The sequence below is a fragment of the Cryptomeria japonica genome, chromosome 3, assembly GCF_030272615.1.
Source record: "Cryptomeria japonica chromosome 3, Sugi_1.0, whole genome shotgun sequence".
In the NCBI taxonomy this organism is placed as follows: domain Eukaryota; kingdom Viridiplantae; phylum Streptophyta; class Pinopsida; order Cupressales; family Cupressaceae; genus Cryptomeria; species Cryptomeria japonica.
The window spans coordinates 770191737-770208463 of NC_081407.1; the positions used below are offsets into that span (position 1 = coordinate 770191737).

At 39.0% G+C, this 16727-nt stretch overlaps 1 protein-coding gene and 1 non-coding gene across 5 annotated transcripts in view; both read right to left on the reverse strand.

Moving 5' to 3' along the window:
- LOC131078108 (callose synthase 12) overlaps positions 1-16381 on the reverse strand; it is a 51397-nt gene extending 35016 nt beyond the window's left edge. Inside the window, exons 1-4 of one of the 4 annotated variants that reach the window (XM_058015772.2) lie at positions 16016-16381; positions 15666-15765; positions 15483-15540; positions 9582-15032 (exon numbers count right to left, since the gene is read on the reverse strand). In XM_058015772.2, the coding sequence (XP_057871755.2) occupies positions 9592-14955 (5364 nt within the window). In that variant the 5' untranslated portion in view covers positions 14956-15032; positions 15483-15540; positions 15666-15765; positions 16016-16381 and the 3' untranslated portion in view covers positions 9582-9591. Of the gene's footprint in view, positions 1-9581; positions 15033-15167; positions 15377-15482; positions 15541-15665; positions 15819-16015 lie in introns of those variants that run through there. The other 3 variants (XM_058015768.2, XM_058015770.2, XM_058015771.2) reach the window with 3 other exon arrangements.
- On the reverse strand, positions 11876-11960 carry LOC131078124 (small nucleolar RNA J33). Its single transcript, XR_009113735.1, has one exon. It is a non-coding gene; the product is annotated as a small nucleolar RNA J33 (small nucleolar RNA).
- Positions 16382-16727: the final 346 nt, after the last annotated feature.

Genomic DNA, 16727 nt, shown 5'->3' on the forward strand with positions numbered 1-16727 from the left:
GCCTGATCTAGGAAATTTAAACAATTTTATTTGTTTAAAATTTCCTTTTTATTACAAAATGATAAAATCAAAAGAGTTGAGCAGGGTGTTATAAAACACTGCACGGGCCTTAAGGCCTCCCCTAAATCGGGTTCATTACAAGCCTCCCATCCTCAAATTGCTAGACCTCAAGCAATTTCAAGTTAGGGTGATCAAAGATTTTGATTCCTTCCCAAGTGGCATCCTCAGATGGCAGCCCCTTCCATTTGATCAAGTATTTTGGAATAACCTTGTTACGTAGTCTCTTTTCCCTTACATTAAAAATCGCTCCAGGTTCAAGAATCAATTTCTCTTCGTAGTTGAGTGGGGATAACTCCATTGAAGGTGTTATCTATTGTCCAAGAGCTTTCTTCAAGCAAGAGACATGGAAAGTATTGTGGATTCTAGTATTAGGTGGTAACTCCAACTCATAAGCAACCTGCCCCACCTTTTTGATTATTTGGTAAGGTCCATAGAAATGCAGTCTCAACTTCTCAATCCCACTCCCTTTAATGGATGACTGCCTATAGGGCTGCAGCCTTAAATATTCCATGTTTCCTTATTCAAAAGTCCTTTCAATTCAATGCCTATCAGCATACATATTTTGCTGATTTTGGGCTTGATGCAAGTTCTCCTTGGGGGCTTCCAAAATATCTTTCTTTGTTGCACCACATCCTTAGCACTAGGAACTCTACTATCAATAAAAATCAAGTCCACAAAAGAAGTAGCTTCATAGCCATAGAGTGCTTTGAAAGGTGACATCCCAATTGACATGTGATAAGTTGTATTGTAACAATATTCGCCCAAATGCAGCCATTTAACCCATGTTGTTTGCTGGCCGGTTACATAATTTCTTAAATAGCCTTCTATCCATTTATTCACTATGTTCGTTTGTCCATTTGTTTGCGGATGATAGCTAGTACTTGGTGTTAGTTTTGTCCCAATCAAACAAAATAATTCTTGCCAAAACAAACTAAGAAACCTGATGTCCCTATCACTTACAATTCTTTTCAGTAATTCATGGAGTCTGAAAATTTCTTTGAAAAACAAATTAGCCACTTGAGGTGCTTTGAAATCTGAAGTTATAGCATAAAAATGAGCATACTTCGTAAGTCTATCAACCACCACATACAAAGAATCTTTACCTTGAACTTTTGGCAATCCAATGATGAAGTCCATGGATATGCTCTCCCACTTTTGATTGGGAATGGGCAAAGGTTGCAATAATCCTACTGGAAACATATGCTCAGCTTTATTCCGTTGGCACTCTTTACATTCTCTTGCGTGCTACATTACGTCTTTCTTCAATCCCTTCCAAGAGAAGTGCTCCCTTGCTTATAAGTCTTGTAGAAGTCGAGATGACCAACTAGTGGGGTATCATGGCAAGCTTTTAGAATCTTTTCTTTCATCTTAGATTCAGGTGTGATGTACACCCGTCCTTTGTAAAATGATCAACTCATTTGCTGTATTGTACCTTCTATCTTGCACCTTGCCTTCCAAGACATCATTAGCGAATGCATTTTTAAGATACTCTGCTATAATCAATGACCTCCAATCAGCAGAAATTTCAGTGATGGAATGCAAATGGGGTTTTCGAGATAATGCATCAGCCACTGCATTGTCATTTCCTTTTACATACTCAATGTCAAAATCAAAGGCCTGAATTTTGCTCACCCATTTTTGTTGCCTATCATTTAATTCTCTTTGGTTAAGGAAGTACTTCAAACTGTTATGATCAGTTTTAACCAAATACTTATTGCAAACCAAATATTGTTTGAACTTAGTCAAAGCATGCATGATAACCAGCATTTCTTTGTCATAAATTGAAAACTTACACTCAGCCTCCTTAAGCTTCCTACTCTCGAACAATATGGGATGTTTATTTTGCATCAAGACATCCCCTATCCCTTCACCGGATGCATCACATTCTAAAACAAAAGGTAATGAAAAGTCTGGAATGGCTAAGACCGGGCACATACTCATCACTTCTTTGAGTTTATCAAAGGCTTGTTGAGCCGATGAAGTCCATACAAATGCCCCCTTCTTAGTCAAATTTGTTAAGGGTGCAGCAAGCTGCGAAAAACCACTTACAAACCTCCTATAGCAGCTGCATAACCCAACAAATCCCTTTAGCTTTGTTAGATTGCTTGGCCTAGGCCACTCTTGGATAGCCTTAATTTTCTTCATCTACACTTACTCCATGTTTGCTGATTTTGAAACCCAAATATAAGATCTCTTGCAACCCAAACTCACACTTAGATGCTTTGGCATGAAAGGACTGTTGTTCTAAGATGCTCAACACTTCATCCAAATGTTTCGAATGCTCTTCCCAAGTTTTATTGTAAACTAAGATGTCATCAAAGAAGACCAAAACAAACTTCCTCATTTGAAGGATAAATACTTGATTCATACATGATTGGAAAGTTGTTGGAGCATTTGTTAATCCAAAGGGCATCACCAAGAAATCATAATGCCCATAGCAACACCAAAATGTTGTCTTGTGTACATCCTCATCATGGTCTTTGATTTGATGGTAACCTAGGCATAAATCAATCTTGGAAAAATACTTAGCTCCATGCAACTCATCAATTCGGGGTATTGGATATCGGTTCTCAATGGTCCTCTTATTGAGAGCACACATCCTCATATTTCCATCTTTCTTCTTAACGAGCACTACCAAATATGCAAATGGACTAGAACTAGGTCTTATGTGCCCCATTTCCAGCAATTCCTTGATGGCCTTCTCAATTTCTTCCTTATATACCTTCGGGTGGCAATATGGAGTAATCATTACTGGTTTTGCCACTTCTTCCAGTTCAATAATGTGCTGGAATCCTCTATTAGGGGGCAGACCCAGAGGTATGTCCTTGAATACTTTGTTGTGCTTGACTAAGATAGACTGAATTTGCACATTGGTAGCTCCTCTTTTTCCTGTAGCACTTGTATTGATGATGAGACATTATGCTGCCCATGCTACTTGCTTCTTGTGGAAAACCCTTTCCATCCTCTTGGCTGATATTTCCATGTTTCCTTTGTTGGACAACCCATGCAACACTACCCTTTTTCCATTGTGTTGGAAAGAGATCTCCATCTTGCAATGGCTGGTCTCATATTTATCAATTGTATACAGCCATTGGCAACCTAGAACCACTTCCATGTCCATGCCAATTACATAAAAGTCATCCTTTGATTTATAATCTCCCATAGCCAACTCCATTTGAGGTACCTTTTGAGTCCAAGAAAGAGTGGTTTCACTAGCTACCTTCACTTCAAACCCTTCAATTGGAACTGTGTTCAGACCAAGTCTCCTTACCATTTCTTCATTGACATAATTGTAGGTAGCTCCATTGTCAATTAGGATAATTACTCGCTGCCCTTTCAAGACCCCATTGATGCGGAACGCGCTATGGCGTGGTTCGTCAGGAAGTGCAACAAGTGTGCCTCCCTCAAGTGCCTCATTTCTTTTTGTTTCATTTTCAGAATCAGCCCCTTCACTTTCCGTATCATTATCAAAGATTACCTCAATGTAATGCACTTGACCTTTCCCCAAACATCAATGCCCAAGCTGCCATGCTTCCTTGCATGTGAAACACAACTTCCTAATGGTAGGATTTAAGGCTTTGAGTAGCCCTTTGAGTGGTTCAACTAAGCCTTCAGCAAAGAGTATTATCAGCCTCCTATCCATCACATTGGGCACCATTACAGCAAGTTTTTCAAATTCTGAAACATACTCCTCCACCTTGCCTTCTTGCCTCAGTTGAGCTAGATTCCTTAAATGCACCTTCGGGTCAATTCTATTAAACCTTTCAATCAGCCTTTGACTGAACTCCTCAGTGAAAGTTATTGCATCATGCCCTTGAATCACAATCCTATGGTACCACCATTCATGGGCAAACTTAAGAGCTTCTTCCTCAAGCATGGGGTTTAGGGAGAAGTATCCAATTTCTGCAACCATGACCTTGTTGATGTCTCATTTGTTCCATCAAAATTAGGGATTGTGATATGTGTCTTTTCTTTCTTCATACCCTTTCCTCCTATGACCACCTCTTGATTTCAGACTACAATATTTTGCGTAGGTCATGTCATTCTTGACGGCTTCACTCAAAGAATGATATTCAGCATGGGGCTGATTCATTCCACTAACTTGGTCTGGTTGATCTTCATTAACCTCCTCATTTGTCGAAAACTTCGTTCTGAAAGATTTGGTATTGACTGAGGCTTTTTCTGTAACTATATTTCCCCCAACAGAATTACTTTCTTCCACTTTTTCGTAGGCAAGTTTGTCACTGTTTGGTGGTTGTTTAAGGTCTCTCAACAGCTGTGCTACTTCCCTTAGGGTTTCTGACATGGTATTATGGAGTTCCTCAGATCTTCTGAAGAAGGCCTCTTGGCCTTGTCATCTGTATCAGTCATGCTAGCAGGAGTCGAAGCTCTGATACCACTGAAATATTCGGACTTGTAAACAAGAATTTAAACAAGAGGAAACAATAACCTCCAACACAGAATTTAGGACACAAACAAATCAACTGAGATTTTTAATAAATTTGCAATATTTCAATGCAGCTAATATAGTCAAAAAAATGACACCATCAGACTTATATCTTCAGTACATGTAAAATCTCAGGTCTTAGAATTACCCCCGTCTTGTCTATTTCCATAACAATAATATGAGAGTTCTTCTTTACATACAAGCCTTTGATTCCCGACACTCCCCTATGGATTTCTTCTTATTACTAGAGCCAAAACTGGCCTTGCCCATCGAAGATGCAGCAAGGGTGATCATTCAACTTCAACCTGCTTGTTGTGACGTTAAGCTTGTTGTGGCGTTAACCGCTATAGACTCCGTCTATGGTGTATCTGCCCAGTCGCATCAGTCCAGGGAACGGATGGACGATATGACTTGCATTGAAAGGCGCAAGTCATAACATGTATCGCTAGGTTCCGCCTCACTGCTGGCACGAACAGGATGTTGCTCGCTCCTTAGAATGTTAATGACCATCATGCACTCATGCTTCTTGCCGATGTTGTCACAGGATCTCTGCTAACTCAATGCCTGTGTAAGATACCAAATATAATCGAGGAATGATTAGAAGTTCTTGCAAATTGCTTAGAATGAAACAATGGAGAGGTGTCATCCCACCTCACTAGATTGAGTGGATGATCATCCCCACATTCAGCGTTGTGCATCACATTGTTATTCCAAATCCTGGCATGCTCCATCCTTCATCCTAACACCAATACGTTGATGCCTCATTAGGCTGTGTCGTGTTAGGAAGACAGCCTAAAGTCAGTGAGCACAAAGAAACAAAAATAAACAAATAAATTAACTCCTACTAAGCCAGGTCGGCCAAGCCCTATCTAGGAAATTTAAACAATTTTATTTGTTAAAGATTTCCTTTTTATTACAAAACGATAAAATCAAAAGTGCTGAGTTGGGTGTTATTAAACACCGCGCGGGCCCTAAGGCCTCCCCTAAATAGATTTGCCCTAAACTCTCTCTCTATCACTCTTCCTCTATCCCCTCTCTCTACCTCTCTCTATCTCACTCTCTCCTCTCTCCCCAAAATATAGACATATCTTTCTACCTCTCTCTCACCCTCAAACCCCCACAAGGGATGCTACCCTCAACCTCATTTTGGTGTTGCCCACAAACCCCCATCAAACTTTGAGACTAAGCAAGTAATAGGCCAACAATGAATCGTGATCATAAAAATCTACATGATACATATCTCTTGTTGCAAATCTCTGCATATTCATAGTTGATACAATGAAACTTGAACTCAATATTATCATTTTGATATTGAACTTGAAGTATGATGCTATGATTACATGTTTATGGTGGTTTTGTTGTTTATATGATGCTATGTGATATTCTACTCTCAATTCATGCTTTTGGGCTATATATACATATGTATATCTATATATATCGACATATATCTATATATATACATAGAAATGTATAGAAATATATATATATATATATATATATATATATATATATACACACATTATTTTTGTACTAACGAACCCAAACAAACCCAAAACCCATTTTCAAAATTTTGCTGAACCAGTGAACCAAGTCCTCAAATCCGAATCTGAACCCGAACCGGCAACTTCGACTGACAATATCAACAACATGATAAGTACCATTTAGTGCTTAATTCTCTCTTACAAGAACACTTTGTCAAGAAAAATCCCTCATATAGCTACAACAATCCTAACATCAAACTTGATCAATATAAGGTTTTCCCTCTTCAAGTTGTATTGTACAGTCCTACAATAGCAGGTGTCTAGACTAATGACATGAGCATCTTGAAGTTATCTTTTGATGTGCATTTTTCCCTCTTAACTGGCCATATAATCTGTTAATGTAGAAATGACAGCAGGTATACAGAATGATGACATGAACATTCTGAAGTATATTTTTATATTTTCCCTCTTAAACTGGCCCTAAAATATGTTAATATTATATAAAATGGTATTCATTTACATTTAATGTTGAAGTTGCTCATTTATTACCTAGATTTATGATCATTTATTTCTCATATACTTTCTACGGTAGAAAATTAACATAGCTGGGTTGAACCTCCCATAAACCCTCAACACAGGATGTAATGTCCCCAAATTGGGATGTACCTGTTTTTGACCAAAATTAACAATCCAACAATATAATTTACTTAGCAATAGCATTCTAAAGTTAACTCATTTAAGTTATTTTGAGAGTTAATGAACAATTAACATCATATGAATTTGGAAAGGAAAACCTCGAAAGAGCGCTCTAAGACTATTCAACCTAATTAAGCCCAAGAGCACAGCGCATCCAACTATAACAGCTCACCCCTTAGCCCACAAGTGGCATGAAGATCCAGCTAAGACAATTCCAACACTACATCTCCCTACATTATTTCCTTCCATTCCACATAACTCAAGGGAACCGGTCTACTACATCTAACCTACTTAATTCAAGGGAACCGGTCTACTACATCTCCCTAACTTATTTCCTTCCATTCCACATATGATTGCTTGTGGGAACAAGGAATAGATGAATTTTATTAAATAAAGAAACATAATAGATTGACAAGGCTTATTAATAACTTAGTCAAAGATATATTAAAGAGTACAGATGTCTAACCACATTGCATACCACTACACATACACATCAAACATATTTACATTCTCATCCATACCAATCTAATTCAAAATTCTGCTATTGATTGTTGTATACACACACACACACATACATATATACCATCTGCTGTGGGATTCCTCTTAGTACCGATCTGCCCTATATATCCTTCATAAGGCAATGAAGAGTTATGTCACTTCTATGAACACAACCCTTCCAAAGGTGATGTCTTTTTATAACTGTCCGCTGCCTTTTCACTAACCAAACCCTAGGAGCTATTTTGTGCATTCTTATAGCTGCTGTTTTGCTCAGTGCAGTTTGTGTATATATCCAAAGTCCAATCTTCTTTCATGCCCTCTCTCCAATGAAGAATCTGCCTTATATACCTCTTAAGAGGGATGAAGGGACATATCTCTTGGCCATGATCACCTCCCTTCCAAGTGAGGCAACTCTTCCAACTGACTGCTGCCCTTCTCCAACTCATGGATCTTTCAAATTGGCTGATTAGTGTTTGTTTTAAGATAACTATCTTTTGGCAATTGCTGCCCCTTCATTTGCAACCACTGCCTTTTCCCTTGATCTTTGTAATAATCAGTAAAACTCCTTTTCTTATCGCTTTGCTAGATTAATATTTTTCCAAGAATCATCAGTGATTAGTGCCTTTGTCTTCCATACAAGCCAATCAATATAGGTGTTATTTTATATTTATATTATTCTTATTTCATTACGGTAGCAGGCATGACGCAGAAAATGAGGCTTTTAATTACCTAGATATACTTAAAGGAATGCAATATCACCTGTATGGACTGAGATATAAATAACATGAAAAGCGTCTTTGAGGGCTTAACTCTCTTTTACACCAACACTACGTTAAGAAAAGGCCTTCATACAACTATAACAGTCCTGCTATTAAATCCGACTAAAGGGCTTCCATATCGTAGTAGTACCATACAGACATGTGACAGCACAAATAAGGTAGAGACTACAAAATTAGCATCTTAAAATTATCTTTTGACGTGTGTTCCTCCCTTTTAAAACAGTCCTCAAATCTGTCCAATGAAAAATAAGGTATGTGTTTACATCTAGTGCTAATGGTTGATGGTTCATCCCATCTGTATGGAGTCAAAAAAGTGACTGAAAACATGTCTGGGCCATAGGGGATGGCTATCTGTCTTCAGGACAGTCAGGTTGGCCGTCCCCTAATGTACCTACGCATTTTCTGGAAAAAATACAAGTAACCAGAACATTTCCTGTTTTTCTATAAATTCAGAGATGAGGTTGGGGGCATTTCCTACCCATCCCAAGTCTCCAAAATGTGCCCTACAGGGGACGAGGCCAAATTTGGTGGGGGACACATCCCTAGGGAGCATAGAAAACGAGTTATGGAGGTTTAATTGCTAGATTGGGAAACGTTGTACCCACATCAGCAACATCAAAGAGTATTTGCCATGTCCATGTTAGGAAAGCATGCATTGTTTTGACTTTCGAGTCATGGGTTAATTTTTGTACGATAAAAATTGTGTGAAAGGGACCATTTCAATGCGGGCACTCTTTAAAATCTGGAAGTTGTCATGAGAAAAGAAACTATAAACATAAAATGGTCCATAACAACAAGAGCAATTCACCACATAAGAGAAAAATAGCAATATTATATGGGCTACGTTTTGCTTTGTGTGCTTGCATAGAAGTGATTTTCCATCCACATTTACTAAATACATCCACAATTATATCAAAACAATAATATACAGCTAAAATATCAACACTCTCGGAGATAATGAAAAATCTAAACAGATAAAATTTATAATAAATAATAAGATATTAAAATGATATTTATATAATATGCATTATGTATATAATTGAGTTGTGTTTTGCAGAGCAGCAAATTCTGGTAGTTATCAGGGTACTGGGAGCTCCTTCTGTTTCTTGGATAACATACTTAAAATGCAGAGGTTAAGCATAACGGGCAACTTTATGGTGGCGGTAGTTGGAGCCTTTTTTTTGCTTGGATAATTTACTTAGAATGCAGAACCTGGTTTTTTAATTCTCCTGCCATCCCAGGACATTCTTTTAATGTTCCTGCTGTTCCAGGGACAGAATTTTTTTCATGTTCCTGCCATCCAGGGACAGCTGTGGAACATCATTGCCATCTCCAGATGTTTCTGGCCGGCTGAGTGGGTTTCTACAACGTAGCCAGACCAGCAGGAGCTATCAGGTAGGCCTTTAATGTGAAAAACCATAAAAATTTATAATTGCAGATATTAAAAGAGCATTTGACTTTCTTTCTATATTCTGAATATCAATAGGCATTTCACTGACCATGAGAAAATATAAAAGATCTGATAATAGCAATTGTTATAAATGAGAAAAATCGAAGGATTAGATTCATTAGTCTATTGACTCTATTCAAACAGATCTCTCCAGTTGCTAAAGTTCTGACCTTACCTGGGCTAGTATCCTGGATTAGACCTCTTGCCAGCAAGGATACGGGATATCTGAAGTCCCCTGCTGAATGCTTCATTGAACAATATACGAGTCTGCATTGACTGAAAGCCAGGCAACCAAGACAGTACAGCCATTGGAATCATAACAATGATACCAAATGTAACTTCATATAACCGCGCCACAGCAACAACTGTACCCCAAACTACAGAGGATTGCAGGAAAGGCTTGAACACTTGAGCAATTAAGATCAGACCCCAGCCAGTTGGTATGAATGCTAGGATACTTGTGAACAAATCCGTAAATTTGAAATTGGTTAACTGCAGCAAAATTACCACTACTAAAATAGTGAAACTGACAACCAAGGATTGAATGGCACGGTAGTAGATATGTTGTTTTGCTGCATACTTATCACGAGCATATGAAATAACCACATAAATCACAATGGCCACAACCACATAAATCCAGGAAAGAAGGTACACAAGAATACTTTTGCTTCCCCCAGAAATACCCAACTGGTAAACAACGCCATACTGGAAAAAGAAAAAACGAATATCTAGTATGATCTCTAAAACCATTCCCCATAGTCCTGTTGTTCGTAAATGATCATTTTCCTCATTCCACCAGACTTCCCAACTTTGATCTGACTTAGTTAAGATCCCCCCCTTGTACCATATCCAATTCATAAAATCATCAAAGTCGTAGACTGCTTTCAACCAATCAAATCCTGATGGATTGAATAAAAAGGGCGCCATAATCCATGAGAGAACAAGAAACCAACTTGAGATGGTTAAAAGAATATAAACAAATGTGTCAGTCTTGAGAACACTGTATGATGCATAAACTATCAGTAGTAAGCCAAGTTCAATAGCCTTCACAAAATGACTACGGGCATAAAGTCTATAATTCTCAGCAAATCGTTTATGCTGTACAACAAAGCCACGCCCTGTAGCGCGATACTTTGCACCCCCATGAAGTATTGTTCGACCAAAGAAGTGAGTACGAGTACCCATTGAAAAAGTATAAAAAACAGATGCTAACTGCAACTGCATGGTTAAAAAATCCCATATAGCTTTAAGGAAGCCATGCTCTAAAGAATTTTCTACAATCATTGGAAGAGCTGTGAAGAGACCAAGCTGAATGATAAACTGCTGATTGAGGATTGTTCCAAGTGCCTTGTTGTCTGTAGTATCTGCTTTTTCTTTTATTGCTTCTTCAATTCCACTGAGAGTCAAATAAACCCGACCCCAAAGGAATGCATACACAGTTAGGACCACCAGCATGGTATCAAAATAGAATCCAATGGTAGAATAGTAGAAAGAGAGCATGCGAAAAAAGTCTAGACGGTGACCAAGGCGATACACATCCCGACTCAAAACCTGCTCCCCGTTTCCACTGGCAACCTTCGCTTCAAACATGGATATCTGATTTAAACCAACATCTCGTCCTTTGCCAACTTGGATGTATTCATGATGTGTGACATTTCCCCCACGCAGCGTACAATTAAAGCCAGCAAATATGTCCTCACTGATGTTTATTACCCTTGAAGCTTTACTGATGCCTCCCCTACTTAAGAACCATAAGCGATCAAAAACATCAGGATGACCATAGTGCATCCGGATCTTTAAAGGGTTTGCTAGTACACGTTGTCCAAGGGTTACAAAACTCGTTTCTTGAGCAGACATAAACCAAGCAAGAGAAGAAACAGAACCGGTGAATACATGCTCACGGACTCCTAAAATTGTAGGCTTTCTGATACCATAATATCTTGTGAATTCTTGCAACAGATTGCGCATTTTCAGAGCCTCTTCAAAATAATTGTCTTGATTCATATCAATTGTCTGCACAGCATCCCCCCTTGTAAAAATCAATGCGTGATTTTGATTTTCAGGCTTTCCTTCACCAAGTTTTAGTGGCCCTGGTAGCCTCACCCTGTAAATCTCCACCTCTTTCTCTAAGTGTGGGTCATACTTAACAAGAACAGAAAAATATTCCACACCATCCCTTCCTGTCGAGACCTCATCAACATAAGCAACCCGAAGAGCCTCATTATTCTTCATTAAATACAAAATATCCTCAGCTCGTGGATCCTTCTTTGCCTTTTGAGCACCATAAATCTGGCAAGCAACAACATAAGTGAATTTCATGAGTGCTGTAGCACGTTCATGATCTTTGAATAACATTCCCACTCCACTGCTTGAACTGCCAATGCTTCGTCCAGATGGAAAACTCTGGGATCTCAATCCACTGGCATCTTCTGTTCTTGAAGCAGTGGCAACAAGCTCCTTGAAGCCATTACGAATATCCATCTCTGATGCTGAATCAAGAAAAGCCAACATTTGGAGAGCCTTGGAATAGTACATCATTCCTCTAACAGTTCGATTCAATGTCTGTCCTCTGTATGATGCCCACAAACGAAGTTCCCTCACATAAATCGACCACAGTTTATCATCGTTTATATCTTTATCTTTCTGGCGCATCCGCTCCAAGAAATTGTCCCACTCATCTGGATATATCTTCTGCAGATAGAATAGAATTGAAACACCATCTTCATTTGCTGTACGCAGCTGTTCTTTATTGTACAGAACATCCTCATCATAGTAGGGAGTCAAGACACTGAAAGCCAGCATTTTCTCCACCTGCGGTGCATGGGGCATGTTCATAAACAAAGAGTTACTGAAAAACGCAATACGACGCCTTGCTTCCAGATTTTTTGGGATATTGTGCATTGAATCTGTAGATGTCAGAATAATGTGCAAGCGCCGCAATTGACGATAGAAGGATTCATCTTCTTTAACAGGTAATTGCACAGCATCCTCAAATAACAACTTACCATCACTCCTTTGAGAAATAAGTCCTTCTTGTCTCAGTTGCTCAATACTTCGCTTATCTTTAGGAAAATCTCGAATGACAATATCATAGAGATTTTGCAGAGCATTAACTACCTTCTGCTGATCCTTCACAGAGGGTTTTTTCAGGATATCCTTGACCAATGATATTAATTTGTTATGAATTTCAGGCAGCTCAGTCAATTTGTATCTCTCAGTGAACTTCTCCGAAGTAACTGATTTATCAAATTCATCAAACAAACTGCCAACAATGGAGTATTCTTCACTATCTTCCTTAATGATTCGCTGGATCAAATGCTTCACACTGTCATATGCTTCTATCACTACACAGCGACGGTACTCATTCTTGCTTATCTTTCTCCATAATATCTTGTCAGTGCCCCCTAACTCCCTAGCCTGACTTAGAGCAAGCAGCAGCTCATTACAAAGCAATAAGCATGGCCATCGTATGACATGTACATTCCAGGAGTTTGGTGGAACCTCCAATAATTCCACCTCCAAGTCACTGACAATATCCTCTTCTCGGAACGTCCTCACAATTTCATTCCAAATAAGAGCAAATCTTCCTGCTTCAACCTGACTAGACTCAATTTTCTTATACTGAGTACCAAAACCATATCTAAGTTGCAACCGCCTGATGGCATCCCTTAATTTTACTCTCAGATTCCCCTGGGTTCTGAATAATGGTTCTTCTGGCATTAAATTGAATTGAATAGCACTGGCAAAGAACTGGAACCGCAGCCTGAGCTGTTGAATATTCCGAATCTCCCCAAGATGGGAAAACAATCCCACCAAGGCTCCAACTACAGATGACAATATTGAATACCATATCTGTGTGTCCATAAAGTAGATCAAGATAACTGGTGCCCACACTACCCCAACAGCAAATCGGTTAGTCTTCTTGAAAAACTCATGCCACTTGTAAGGGATTACACCAATGCCCAGTATAGCCTTAGTAGGCTTCACCATAGGTCTGATCTGAAAATAGTAGCTAAAGGAGAATTTGAAAGCCAGCAACACTACCCAAAACAGAGAATAAGAGATGTTGTCAAAAATCCCCTCCCGAAGCCCACGTCCAACAAATGTTCTTGACTGAAACCACCATGTCAAAGCATGAAAAACTCTCCAGTTGCTTTTCTCCATAAAGTTTCTGACCCAGGGAATAATAAAAAGAAGCAAGGCCAAGACTTCAGGAGCGATGAATACTAAAGCAGCCTCCACAAAATTTAACAACATACTGTTTGCCTTAGACGACCAACCAAAATCATGATTTTTCTGCTTCCACATCCGACTATAGAGCACAGCAAACAGAATGGTCCACACAGTTGCCACAATGATCTTCAGTAACATTCTTATTCCTTGCAATGGTGTCTCTCTTGAAACTAAACTGTACTGCATGCCAGCATCAAGGAAAGATTGTAAAAGCCGAAGACCTGCCCAGGTTATGAAGACACTAAGCATCTTAACTTGTGTATCTTTCTCTTTTAAATTTACCCAGGGAAGTCCCTTTTTTTCCCATGCAACAAGAATTGCAGCTTGCAGGAAAAGTATGTACATAATCCAAAGACGATCAAAACTACGGAAAATATTCCAATAGGAGCGTTGCTCTACAAAACCTGTCTTTCCTACCTTCTGTTTTCCCAGCATTCCTCTGAACTTCTGGAATCCAACCTCTTTATTTTGTTCAGTAGTAGGCAGAAGAATAAAATTGCTATCCAATTTAAGTGGCCATCCCAGCTGTTCAAAGCACCTACTAGTCCAAAAATATTCATTGATATCATCATAATTTCTCCAGGCTGAATGAGGTTCCTTACCACCATGGCTTGCTTCTGCCTCAAGTTTGACAGTTAGATATAGTGGGGTGACAACTCTTTGCAAGAATGCATTTTCTCCCATATAAGCAGGTAAAGCTGGCTGTCCTGTGCTCTCATCCACATAATCCTCTAGAATCCTATTCAGCTCCATCGCCATATGATGGAAAATGTAGCACAAACACTCTGGCATAAACTTCAGATTCGCAGCCTCTCCCCAAATAAGAAGATAAAGAGAAATATAAAGCAACTCCCTGCGCTCGTCGCTCCTTCGATCCGAGATCCAAACATTAGACTTCCGTGCCAGAAATGCACACCAATTGTTGTAGTTCTTGAGGATTTTCTTTCGCAATTTCCGAACCACAGTGGACTCAAGCTGGTCTATAATATCTGGAGGCGGTTGCAGCCGCATTTGGCTATTAGCCAGGAGCAGGATAAGATGTTCTCGCTGGTTTCGGACATTATCCCTTTGGAATCCAAAGAAGGCACCGAGCCAGTCAAGAAGATCCATGTCCGAATGCCATTCAAAATATGGAGGGATGCGGAGGTCACCTACAGTTTTCAGTGCTGTGGCTGCTGCTCTGACCTCTGGAAATCGCAGTGCAGGATGATCTGCCAGCATATTGTGCACAGGAAGGATGTTGTAGACCTCATTCTCACTGCTTTCAGAAGAGTACCCCCTGTGGACTGGACGCCTGTGTGCAACACTCATTTCCAACAGAACACCTGATAACTTTTTTCAGTGATTTCAACTTAACTTCTCAAACTTCAGTGCTCCAGCCCCAGTGGCTAAGTTACAAACCAATCCAAACCAGATAATATATTAGTTATTGCACTATTAATTTTGTTCACTAAGTTTGAACAAAAAATTAACTTAAATCATTCAATTAAACCAACCGAACGTAAAGCAGGGCAATCTTCTACCTTTAACAAAATGCCTGGTATATTCTTCACTGTTATTCCAACTGATTTTTAAAAATTACCTCTCTGATGAAATAAATAGACTCCAGATACCAAACCTGAACCCTGCCAACAATACCTAGTTGATTCTCTACAATAATTTCACCTAATTTCTTCAATCTCCCACTATGTTGACTTACTAGACTCCCGAAACAAACCTGAAACTTAGCTTGAGTGCTTCATCAGAAATTCTCTCTCATGTTTTTAATTATATATTTTGTTAAATAACAAAAAATGACGCCATCATATCCGCCAAAACTAGGAGGAAGCATCTCTTACCTTCAAGGGAAATCCTCACAAATGGTCCACAGTTTCTTCCTTTGATTAATCTAAACTTCTGTAGAAAGCCAGTGCCCCATGTTTTATCAATCTTTTATCCACATTTTTTAATCATTATATAGCTAAAATCGAGATCAAAACCTCAATCAACTTTACGAAAACTACAGTCAGCAAATCACGTACCTTCAAAAGAACAATTGCCAAAATCTTCGTTTTATGCCGACCGATTGCTTCCAATCTCCCTCATTCAAGCCCGATGAAAAAACAACAACCAGGTTTAAACCTTACACCAGTTTAGACCAAACTATACGTTAGGTTTTCAGTACACGTTTGAATCTGGTTCACATCCAGCAAAAAAGCGGGAAAAACAAAATCACGTTGAAAGTACCGTAACAATTTTGGAACTATTCGCAACATTTAGCCTACAGTCCTAAAATTTACTCCAAAAAACACAACGAACAACGAAAAATCACAAAAAGTCAAATCCTTTAAAATTAGAAGTAAAAAAACTGAATGCATATCCATATCCATACCTTGTAACAAAAGCATACGATCATAAAACTTCCTCTTCGTCGGACAAATCCATCGTTACTGTAACGCTCCTTGGACAAAACAATCTCTGCGTTTTTAAAGTTGCCTCAGACAAAACAAAGATAACTCTCAGAAAATCCCGCTCGTCGTAAAACCGCTCCGCTTACAATACGAGTTCCTAAAACCACAAAAATACCCGTTTCCTCACTGCCGTTGGGAGTAGATCGCAGTGGTTCAACTTTTAATTTTTAAATAAAAACGCCTCTGAAACAGAGAATGCCGTTATTTTTCAGCAGCACACGTGTGGGCCCCGCCGGCACGTTGGCCAAACCCTCTCCGCCGGATACGTTACGTTTTCGGGCCCTGCGCGTTTTCCAGCCGGTATGCGTTGTTTTGAAGTAAAGTGGCCTTTGAATTTTTCTTGCCTTTGAAATATTTAATTTTTATTGTTTTTTTCATCATTTAATATGGGGACCAAAGTACAAAGGATTTTTTTAATTGGGTAAGGCTGCATCTTATTTTTTTCACTGAAGTCATCACATGCGACAGAGAGGAAAGCGAGTTGTAAATGTTGTTAAAGAAAGTTTCATCTCTAATCTTTTGTATACAATAAGATAGAAGGACAAAAAAAAAACAAAGAGTGAATCATACTTTTCCGAGAGAGGGGGAGGCGGGACATGGAAGAACAAGGGCTTACGTTTAAAGTTTGATGAC